The sequence below is a fragment of the Durio zibethinus genome, chromosome 19, assembly GCF_047325235.1.
Source record: "Durio zibethinus cultivar Kanyao isolate XHJ-2024 chromosome 19, ASM4732523v1, whole genome shotgun sequence".
NCBI classification, from domain to species: Eukaryota; Viridiplantae; Streptophyta; class Magnoliopsida; order Malvales; family Malvaceae; genus Durio; species Durio zibethinus.
This window is the reverse complement of record NC_143180.1, coordinates 16,527,953-16,539,260: the sequence shown is the minus strand read 5'-3', so window position 1 is coordinate 16,539,260 and position 11,308 is coordinate 16,527,953. Positions and strand designations below refer to the sequence as shown.

General features: G+C 30.3%; 1 protein-coding gene across 5 annotated transcripts; it reads right to left on the bottom strand.

Annotated features, from left to right (window-relative positions):
- Positions 1–3,309: 3,309 nt before the first annotated feature.
- Positions 3,310–9,580, bottom strand: LOC111310424 (sucrose-phosphatase 2-like). 5 transcript variants are annotated; one of them, XM_089748593.1, is made up of 8 exons: positions 9,159–9,580; positions 8,726–9,029; positions 7,600–7,707; positions 7,246–7,406; positions 6,879–7,169; positions 6,053–6,239; positions 3,657–3,703; positions 3,310–3,528 (listed from the first exon to the last, which is right to left on the bottom strand). In XM_089748593.1, exons 1-8 carry the CDS (start codon positions 9,216–9,218, stop codon positions 3,433–3,435), a joined length of 1,254 nt encoding a protein of 417 aa, XP_089604719.1. In that variant the 5' UTR covers positions 9,219–9,580; the 3' UTR covers positions 3,310–3,432. The 5 variants fall into 5 exon arrangements, with proteins under 5 accessions (XP_089604719.1, XP_089604717.1, XP_022765605.2 ...); XM_089748591.1 differs by having other exon boundaries at positions 7,246–7,440; positions 7,610–7,711; positions 8,730–9,029; XM_022909870.2 differs by having other exon boundaries at positions 3,310–3,522; positions 7,246–7,440; positions 7,610–7,711; positions 8,730–9,029.
- Between the last annotated feature and the right edge of the window lie 1,728 nt (positions 9,581–11,308).

Here is an 11,308-nt window from a genome sequence, read left to right as displayed (position 1 = left end):
ACAATGACATCTGTGTGTACGATGTATTTGGAAGTTAACAATCAATCACCAAAAAAAAAAAAAAAACTCAACAAAAAGAAGGAGACTAGTTGAAGGAATGGCATAATTCAACTCTTCCCAAATTAGTTTACATGTATCTAAGTCAAAATGACATATCAAAGTTAAAGTTTACTTGGAGACCATAGGGATAAGAGAAAAAGAAAGGTTTCTTAAAGAAGAATAGAAATGTAGCATTGCTCATTTCAGCAAAGATAGATGAACTCTTAATTAGAGCCATGACGTAGTTCTGGAACACACCATACCAATGTTTCATGTTCAATAAAAAAGATATGACTTCTACCACCAAAGAACATTTAGTTTTGCTCTAAATATAGTCATTAAATCAAGATAAGATTTATAGGAAGGAAAAAAAAAATCGAGTACAAAAAACAAAAGAAAGAAAGTTGTCAAAGATAATGAGGATAGGGGTTGATGAAATTGATAAACATGTAAAAAAGAAAAATGGGAATGATTGTATCCCCTAGACATTCCTCTATAATCAGATGATGAAGTCAAAGATTTAAATAGCGGTGGGATAGTGGTATAACGGCCGCTATTTCACGGTTGCGTCACCATCTGCCAACAATACTGAAGAAAAAATAGAGGAGAATTTGAATATCATCTATAACGGATGTATTACGATTGCAAATTGCAACGTAATGATGAATAGCGACAATAATGGTTCGCTATTGCCCTCTACTTTGGTTTTCATTCAAAAATTCAAATAAAAAATTTATTTGATTTTGTTTAAAAACTTAAAATAAAAACAACAAGAAAGAAAATAAACATCAATTTACAAATTTAGGAAAAAAAACAAAACTTAAACTTTCAAAAATATCAATTCTCTCAAATTCAACTTCAATCAAGATCAAGTATATGCATTTTAAAGTAAGCAATTAATTCAGCACTCAAATTTTTTTTCTTTAATTTCCAAATTTGTCGTGATTTTATGTGTTTGGGATTGGATTGGGTTATGATGCATTGGTAGAACGGGGCAAGAGTTGCTGGGATTTAAAATGAGAGACAAAAGATGAGAATGAGACTTGAGGTTGACGAAGACGAGCAGATAGCACACACCAGAAAAAAAGAGAATTGAAAGATGAAGATGAGGATAAAGGTTTAGAGGAAAATATTATTGAATGCAAGGTGAGAGGATGAGAAGTTGTGTGGGTTTGTACAATTTAGTCAAGAGGTAGAGTAAGTAGATTTGAGGCTATTGTTGTTGAAGATTGCCCACAATATGAAGGCTGCCAAGTTTGATTACTGTAAGCCCATAAAAAGCAATTCTCTTGGTCCATAAATAGTAATGCTCTTAATTTATGGATTTCTAATCACTTATTATTTGATTTATGCATAATATAGTTTGATAATAATTTGATGAGTATAGTAATTAAATAATTAAATATATCATTCATTATGATTATTTATTTTTCACATGTTTATTTATCTCTTGTTATTTTCTAATTATCATATAAATAATTTTTTAAATATGAATATTTTACTATAAATATTTTTTCTTAAATAAATAAAACACATGATATGATATAAATTACTTTAAAAATCATAAAATAAGAGGTTTTATGATTAATAATTAAAATTATTATATTTTATAGCAAGTTGAGCAAACTTTAAAAAAATTTACAACCGCGATAATCGTAATGACCGCAAAAGTCTCCGTTATATCCGTAACCGTAATAAACATGACGCGACTAAAAACGTGATTGTTACCGTAATTTAAATCTTTGGATGAAGTATCCCAATGGTGAACGTGTGCAAGATATGTTTGCTTTGGCGATTTATAGATTGATAGTTTTTCAAAATGTATTAGGTATATAAAAGCAATCATGGTTGATTTTTTCGAGCAATTAGATAAATGTTATAAATCCTTCTCCGAATATTATAGCAAAAATCATTAGGTACTTAGACTATTGCAAAGAAAACTAAAGTACCATTTTACCCTTGATTTTAAATATGAATTTTTAAAATCAAGGAAAAAATTATAGTTTCATTTACTTCTAAAAGATTTAATAAATTTTATTTCCTTTCTAATAAATAAACTTTAGTATAGTTATAAAAAATAATAATTTTAAATTTATTGCCCCTATTTGTAATTCCTTCTTATTTTTATGTAAAGGAACCGCATTGATATTCTTTTAAAAAGGTTTAGGACTATTATGAAATAATTTAAAGATTAGAGCTCAAAATGAAGCCCAAATGAAATGTTTGGACTATAATAACTCTTTACCCTTAATAATTATCATTACGCTTTTTTTAAATATTACGACACTTCTAATTTATCTTACACCAAATTATATGAGTTTTCAGGTTATTCTCAAATATCTACTTAACATGTTTTTTATTTAATTTTTTGTTTTAAAATGCCAATTCTTTTACATTGTTAACTATTAATGTTACAATAATATATTTTGACATTTGCTCTTACCTTACATTATATTTAGAATTATCATTATTCTTTCTTATATAAAATTATACTAATTTTATATTATTCTCATAGGTTTACATTAACATTTTTTTTATTTAGAATTTTTTAAAATATTTTTTATCTTGACATTTTTTTTGGTATTTTTAAAATATTAGACTTATCTATTAAAGATAATTAATTAAAACAAAGTTAACAAGTAATTAATTATTTTTATAATAAAAAATCAATGGTTTATATTAATTTTTTAAAATTTAATTGTTATTATTCAATGAAATTAAAGTAAAGAACTTACTATGAAAGTTCTCATAAGTTTACACCATAAATGTGCATCTCGGCTCTCACCTAACCTAGTATGCATCTTGGTTCTCACCTAACCCAGTAAGAAAAGCCTTTGTTAAGCTCAATACAGTGCTCATCCAAAAAAGGACGGGTGTATTTTCTGCATTCCCTCTAATACAACCTATGACATTTACGTAAATAGATACTTAAGCATCAATGGTGTTTACAGATTAGTGACAATGAACACCTATAACTTATGAGAAGAAAAAGTGTTATTAGAATGGGTTAATGCGTGATTTAACCCCTGAAGTATATAATTTTTCATGATTTCGTACTTACAGAAAAAAATTCATGATTAAATACTGAACATTGTTTTTGTCAAGTATATTGCCCCCTTTACTAATTCTGTTAACAGAAAGATGATGTGACTAAAAAAAAAAAAAGTCAATTTCATGATATGTGATACATTATTATTAGTCAGAATTTGCCATGTGAGCATTTTGACTATCAACATTAGTCAATGGTGCAAATTACTTGATGAAACAAAATTGAATACTTAATTGTAAATTTTTTTTATAAGTACGAAATCATTACAAGTAGTATAGTTCAAAAACCAAATTACATATTAACCCTATCAAAAAATACTGATGGGTACAAGAAACATACCCTGACTAGAAATACCAAGTAGTTTGGTCCTTTGCTTCCAAACCATTCAACCATGTCTGATGTATGTGCATCCATGTGAAGGCATCTTCAGCTTGCTGAAACTCCACAATACAAAAACATTGGCAACACGGTTATCAAACCTGTAGCTATAAAATCGTACAAGGATAACTAAAAAGGACAGCGTTTCTGAAAGGGAGAGGAGAAGAAAATATGCCAATTTGCAGGATACCTTTGTAGTAAGCAAGACTGTGGTAAGACAGGACTGTCTCTTTTCACCTGGAAGAATGATTCAGAAAATATTTCATAAGAAACTACAATGTCTCAAAATTAAAAAATAAATAGTTATAGTGTTTATAAAGAAAGGGTGCACATAATGAATTGATAACAGGTCATAAAATTTAAATATTCATAATTAGATGAATATTATTTCGTGTGACTGAAGAATGATCCAGAGATAAAAGGAAGCAGAAATTCACATAATAATGCACAGAAGCATAATAGCTCCAGAATCTAATGTTCAGCCACTTTCTTGTTTTGTAGGTTAAGAATCATCACAAACATAAAAACAAGGGCACTATCTTACTAGAGCAAGGAAAATGCTAACATAAACTAAAAAGGGTTAAATGCATATGTGGTATATCTGATCTATAGTGAAACTGTCAATTCGATGTCTAAACAAAAAAATCAAAATTAGATACTCGAACTATACTTCCATCAGTTTGCACATTTGACTAATAGAGTTACTAAAATGTGTGACATGGCCAAATATAACCAACAGACACATTCAATATATGTTTAGAAAAGCCATGTCATTTTTTAATTTAATTTTTATTTTCGAAATTTGAAAAAAAATTTTCTAAAATATTAAAAATTAAAAAAAAAAAAAGAAATTTTATCTGAAAATTCATAAAGAAATTAATTGAGTTGAGAGAAAAAGGAATCGAGGAGAGAGGGAAGGGGACTGGGATGGGAAAGGGCCAACCGATGCTGATTTGGCTTTGCACCAGCCACCCCTCTCCCTCCCACTTCCCTTCTCCTTTATGTTCCCTTCCCTCTTTTTTCCCTCTCTCGATATCCCTCTCTTTTGTTTATTTTTTAATTTTAGTTTTTTCTTTTTTGGAATATTTTAATTCAAAAAATTTTAACATTAGAAAATAGTCCATATAATAAAGAAAAAATGATGTGACTATTTTAGACACATGGCATATTTTGATTGGATATTTTTTGTAAATATCATTAACGAAGTTAGTGAGGGTGAAACCTGCTAAAATGAATGAAAGTTGAAGGACCTAATCACAAATTTTTTTCAATTAGTAAATGACAATTTCACTATAATTCCAGTATCAAATATGTAATTCACCCAACTAAAATAGTAGGTAAACATATCAAAAACCTTCCTTAAAGGAAAAATCAATGATATTCATTCAAACACAGCTTTCATAAGTGCCTACAGGCTAAAATCTCATAATAGACCCCAATTGGCATTAACTTCAATCAAGTACATAAAACAAGATGTAAATATTTTCTTTCGTGACCAAAGATTGACATCCTTCTTGTTTGAATTGACATCTTTCTTGTTTGACTTCTCGAGGCAGCATTTGCTGTTGAGATATGAGATTCAGGATTCGAGTTGAATTTTTTAATTGGAATTTTAGATTGTTTCTTAAGTTTTTAGTTTGACATTATTAGTGCTACAACAAAAAAAAAAAAAAAAAACTGCCTACACCACTCTATTTGAGAGTAAAGAAACACAAGCTTGCAATCAACCTAAATTTTGTCAACCAAGTTTTTTTTTATCAGATTCAAATCATCATAAGAAGAAATCATTCATTCTTCAGTCTAAGAACCACTCTTTCCTCACAAATGTATAAAACTAAGATGATAGTGCACAGTCGAACAAGCTTTTTAACAACCTAATGGCACACCCACAACTTTTCCCAATGACAAAAGTAAAAGAGAACCATTGTTGCCATTAATTGTTCCTAAAACATAAGAAGAAAATAAAATGGACAATCACTTCTACAAAATTTTCTAAGAACTATTTAGAATTAAAAAGCTAATGAAATAGAAGAAAAAAAACTTTTTTTTCTGTTTAAAAAAAGGTGCAATACCACAACATTCAGGCTACTACTTACATTACCTCAATTGAATTTTATGTAAATGACTACATTTTAATTCTTGTTTTCAGCAAATTTGGGCTGTTGATATTATACCAAATTAAGTGCTAACTTCCGTTTTACTTCGACAGAGACATTCTTTCTATCACCTAGCTTAAGAAATAAGAAAACCAGCCTTGTGGCAGTATTTTTTATTTCTAGTACTCTCCATCTTCGAATTCTCTAACTCTCTTATACAATTAAATCCTCCAGGTTCATTTTACTATGTGCATTAGCTAAAATTGGCACAAACAGGTTTGCGCTTACCCCGAATGTCCTAGGTCAAAATTATGGAGCATAATTTAGTTAACTGACAACTAGAAAGAACTGAGTTTTACAATAGAAGGAAAAGACAAGAACAGATAAATCCAAGTTCAAAGCAGCCTAAAAGGAAAGCAATAAGATTTTGATAAAACAGAGATTATAAAGAGAAAGTAGACATAACCAAATAAGATCAAACAAATCTCACCAGTTGACTCCCATTTATCAAACTTCACCAGCCATGCATCTGAGCCAATCTGTGCTGCTGAAACCCGATCCAGCCAAACACAATATTGCTTTCCTTGTTTATCCCCATATGACCTTTGCATCATATCTATGCAGTTGATCATCAGTTGCTCAGTTCCAGAGGGATGGACAAAAGTACCTAATGGATACTGAAGAAAAAAGATTTCAGAATTTCAAAATACAATTTCAGAATTTGCAGAACAAATGGAGCTCTTATAAAATCAAGGCACATTGAATTATTGGCTGTGTAGAATGGAATGACTACATCCTGCTATAAGGCAAAGGCTGTAGTAAATGCAAAGCATCAACATTGGTATAGCCATCTTCTACCTATGCAGTTCCATTCCTGATTCAAAATTAATATATAATTATTGCAGCTCACCTTTGCTAGAAAAGACCCACAAATTAAAACATGATCTCTCCAGATTGAGATTTCCAGAGCAATGTCATTCATAACAAAAAGAAATTTTAGAACGCTAAAAGGGAAGAGGAGCTCTTATAAAATCAAAGGCACATGGAGTTGAAGGCTTAATACAATGGGATGACCACATCCTGCTATAAGGCAAAGGCTGCAATACATGCCAAGCATCAACATTGGCATAGCCATCTTCTCCCTATGCAGTGCCATTTACAAAACAAAATTAATGTTTGATTGTTGCAACTCATCCTTACTAGACAATACCAAGGAAATAAAACATGTTCTCTCCAGGTTGAGATTTCCAGGGTAATGCCACTCGTATCAAAAAAGAAACTTTAAAACACTAAAAGGGTAGAGAAAACTGACATACAAAGCTTGATTTTAGATTTTGCATAAGCTGATCAGACTTCTCAAGTTCTGCACGTCGCCATCTCTCATAAAATAAATAGAACTTCACCACTTCATGACCAGGACTGAAATTATTTACTCTGCATTTTCTTAAGTCTCTAATATCTCTGGGAGACACATTTGGACCTAAAGTAAATTTACTGATGGCTTGTATTATTCCAGATGCACATCTCTCACTAGCATGGATTATGTTAGGATTGTTTTTTGCATTTTTTGCATGCCATTGTAATAACTCTTCCTGTGCATTGCTAACCTGCAAATTGAACTTCAAGTTACACAAAATGTAATTTAAGTGTAAAAAGAAACAATAAAAGGTTGAAGCTGCATACCATCACACCATATACTTCAGGAATGGTGAATAGTTCAGCATCATTTCCAGAGTCACCACAAACAAGTGAATTAAGTGGCATTCTTCCATCAGCTTTAAACTTTCTCAGCAAATATGCAAGAGCTTGTCCTTTACCAGCACCTTTTGGTAATACATCTAAAGCTGTCCCATTGCTATATATTATTTTAACATCTAACTGAAAGAGAAGAAAATTAAGATCCAAAACCATTTAAGAGAAATCATTAAATATAGTAACTATTTCCTGAACATTCCTTCTAATGCAAAATTGCTTATCTTATGGTAAAGAATCTTTCTTTAGAAAAAAAAAAAAAAAGAATAAAAAAAAAACACACACACAATCTCACCCAGCGTTTGTCTAAACGTTCTGCAAGTGCCTTGATTACTTCTAATGACTTAGGTTTCTCCAGGAAAAAGCTAACCTTGTGAGGTCGTTGCTCTGTATCTGACTGCAAAGTAAACGTAAAATTCTTAGCCTCTGTATGATTGTTATTTTTCCTACTTGCTTTTTGCATTTTGTTTTTCACTTCTAAAAATTAATAAGTAAAGAGTCAAAAAGAAGAACTATAGTTGATTAAAAATAACCAAATCTCTACAATGTGCATTCAAATATATTTACTGTTTATAAACCACAATCCTACATTTTGTTAGCTCAAAAAAGTCAAAAATCTGTCCATTTGGCTTTTTCACTTTTTTCTTTCAGAAGCAAAAGAGCAAGTAGTAAAAGTAACAAGAAATTGGATTCTATTGTTAAGACTAAAATGAAATCATTCCATTATTGAAACAACTTTAAAAATTTACCAAAAGGGAAAACTAAAGAGAGAAGCAAAATCATATTTGATTGAAACAGCAAATGAAATTGGACTAAAATGCAACACACCATCAATTATAAAAGTAAAATCCTTTCATTTTAATTATTCAAAAAAACCAGTCACTTTTGTATCTAAATCCACTTTTTTCTTTTCACTTGTGAAAGCAAAAGAACAACTAATTTGTTTTTCGAAAGGCAAAATGAATTTTATAAGAAAACCCAAAAACATGGAGTCCCAAAAAAGGGAGAATCTAAGCTGATACAAATAAAACTAACTCAAAGACAACCCAGCCAATAATAAAATGCCCAAACTGAGAAAAGCAGTTCAAATCTCCTGTAATAGGCGAACTAATTTGCAAAAGAAGATATAGTGAAAGTAACGACCAAAGTAAGCTTAAAACTAGAATTGCACATTATTTCAAAAAGTTACTGAAACAACTGGTGATTTTTAACGGATCAAGAAAAAGAAAGTGGCAAATCGAATAGGGTTTAGCTCAATTGGTTATGTAGTCAACTAATGAGATGACACCTAGCACGTCTGGGTTCAAAACCATTAGCTGCAAACCCATCCCCATGCTTTGCCTTCTTGGTACCACAAAAAAAAAAAAATAGTGTCAAATTGTCTCTTTTTTTTTCTATAAAGTAATAAAACATGCCTGCGGAATAAGCTGAGGAAACTTTGCTGTTTCCTGAATAACAATGTCACGGTCCCAGTTGAGGTTCAAACATTGTACCCAACCATAATCAGGTACCATTGATTCACCATAAGCAATCTCAGTTCCCACAGACATGATAGTTATATCTGGGGTCAACAGGGGCTTCTCATTCCTCAGCTGTTTATAAATTGTAGGTGACCTTCCAGTGGAAAACACCAGCAAAGAATCCTGGCGATAATAGGCCTCCCAAAGGGCATTGAACCGAAGAAGAGAAAGGTTTTCTGGGTCTTCATGATCAACCTGGAAATTAATACAGAATGATTAAATCACTTGGAATTCAATGGCTGGTTTAATTTATATTTTTCTTTATTTCTTTTTTTTTTTTGGTTTAAAAAAATAGCACCGTAAAATCAAGATCTGAAACTATACCATTGTAAAATCGAGATCTGAAACTATCATGAGACGGGCAGGACCATTGAGACGTTCCATGGCTGCTGGTTTTAGTTACTTGATCTTCTGCAAATTCACCATGGTTAGTGATAAATGTTGGTTTAAATAGGAAACGGTAGAGGGAGAGTTTGGAGGACAATTGCCACGTTATTTAAAAGGGAAACACAGCAAGTGTAAAGGATTTGGAATCTGTGGATTGAGGAAAGTAACTTTTTTTTTTTTTGGCCAATGAAGAAAGAAAATTCACATGCAGATGAAAGCGAAGAAGTGAGCAGTAGGTGACAGAGACCGAGCATGTTCCATGGTAATACTGTAAAGAAGAGCCAAGGGTTCTATTCCGCTATAATTTGCAAGCGGAGCATCTCATCTGACGCTTTGCTTTATTCGTTTTCTGAGATGTGTTATAATTTAAAATTCGGGGATGGGGATATCAATTTTTAATTGCTCTTTCAGCCCACGGAGTGCATAGTAATTTTGGTCAAGTTAACCTAACAGTCTTTTTACTTTATCAAAATTTAAAGCTTTGTTCCTGCAACGTAATTGATATAAAAATAGTTTTTATATTATTTTGAGTACATAATTTTTATTTAATTATTTATTTAATTAAATTTTTATTATTAAAATTGTTAATATTTTCATTATTCGATGATATGATGTTAATTTTGATTATATAACATTTATTAAGAATGTAAGTGATGATAAAGTAAATTAAATGAGATGACACGTAATCATATAATTTAATCCTTGTTAAATTATAATATCTTGTTTAACTTTTTTCAAAAATTATTAAAATTATTTTATTTCAAAAACTAGCAAGAATATCTCAAACTTTATCCATAAGAAAACAAGTTGACAAATCTTTGAAACTAAAATTCACCCAAACAATTTAATGCGAAAATTTCATTCATTGCACACCGAAAGATTAATAATTGCTAAAACTGTTGCATACAAATTCAACAAAGAATAGAAAGGAAATTTCTAATATTTCTATGACGGGAATATGTAATCCTCAAGGATTCAATCCCTAATATTATTAGGGATCACAACAGTTTGAAATTACTTGTTATATCAAATAGCTCTAATCCAATCATATTAGTGTAAACATAATCAAATAATTAATTAATCACACAAGATATAATAATTTAATGTGATTCGACCTAATCAACCTATATCTATGAATAAAAAACAAAATCTACTAATTGTAAAGAATTACATTAAAACATCAAAACAACCATTCACAATTACTACCTATAAACCCTCTTAATTTCTTTTTATCCCATAAAATATTTTCAACCCAAATAAACATATACACATATGCACCCATTCACCATTCCTATGTAAATCTTTTTAATCTCCTTTAGTCAACTCACAAATACTTAAACATACAAACTTATAAGATGTAAATCTCTAGTAGTTCTATAGGGTATCTATCTCATAAAATCCTACAATTCTCTTATATTTTTTTTCATGCCTAATCCTATAGAGACTTCACTTATTTATAAGCATACAAATTTACCTATCAAGAATCCTTTTCCTTTTAGAATTTTTTTTCTGTAAATTTTCTTACCTATCAAGCAATATGTAACCCATCCCAAATAAATTTCTTATAGGATTTGAGTCACTATTCATAACAATCTCGATATTAACTCAAATTTTATCAAATCATCAATCTTCATGTTAGACATGTTTGGCTTAACCTATAATGAAAGTATCGTAACAATCTTCTTTGTGTATCTTCACGCTTTTCATGCAAACCAATTCTTTCAAAACATAAACTCAAACTCTTACCTTGAATCGAGCTCCTGTGAGTTTGCCTCTTTTTATTTCTCAAACTTTCAATTCTGATATCACTTGTAGGGATCACAATGACTCTGATAACACTTGTTAGGGATCACAACAGCTTTGATATTACTTGTTAGGCATAAAAACCTCTATCCAATCAAGTCAATGGAAGTATAATCAAATAATTAATCAATCACGCAAGAGACAACAATTTAACGTGATTCGACCTAACAAACTTACATCAACGGATGAGAAACAATATCCACTAATTGTAGAGAATTACATCAAAACAACCACTCACAATTAATATCCATAAACTTTCTCAATCTCCTCTAGTCTTATAAAGT

Excerpts from the sequence above, each read along its gene's own strand:
- LOC111310424 (XM_089748591.1), bottom strand. The coding sequence starts at position 9,218 with ATGGAACGTCTCAATGGTCCTGCCCGTCTCATGATAGTTTCAGATCTC. Across the intron at positions 9,030-9,158 it reads CAGATCTCGATTTTACAATG|GTTGATCATGAAGACCCAGA; the intron begins GTATAGTTTCAG and ends ATTAATTTCCAG. Across the intron at positions 3,704-6,052 it reads TGATAAATGGGAGTCAACTG|GTGAAAAGAGACAGTCCTGT; the intron begins GTGAGATTTGTT and ends TCATTCTTCCAG.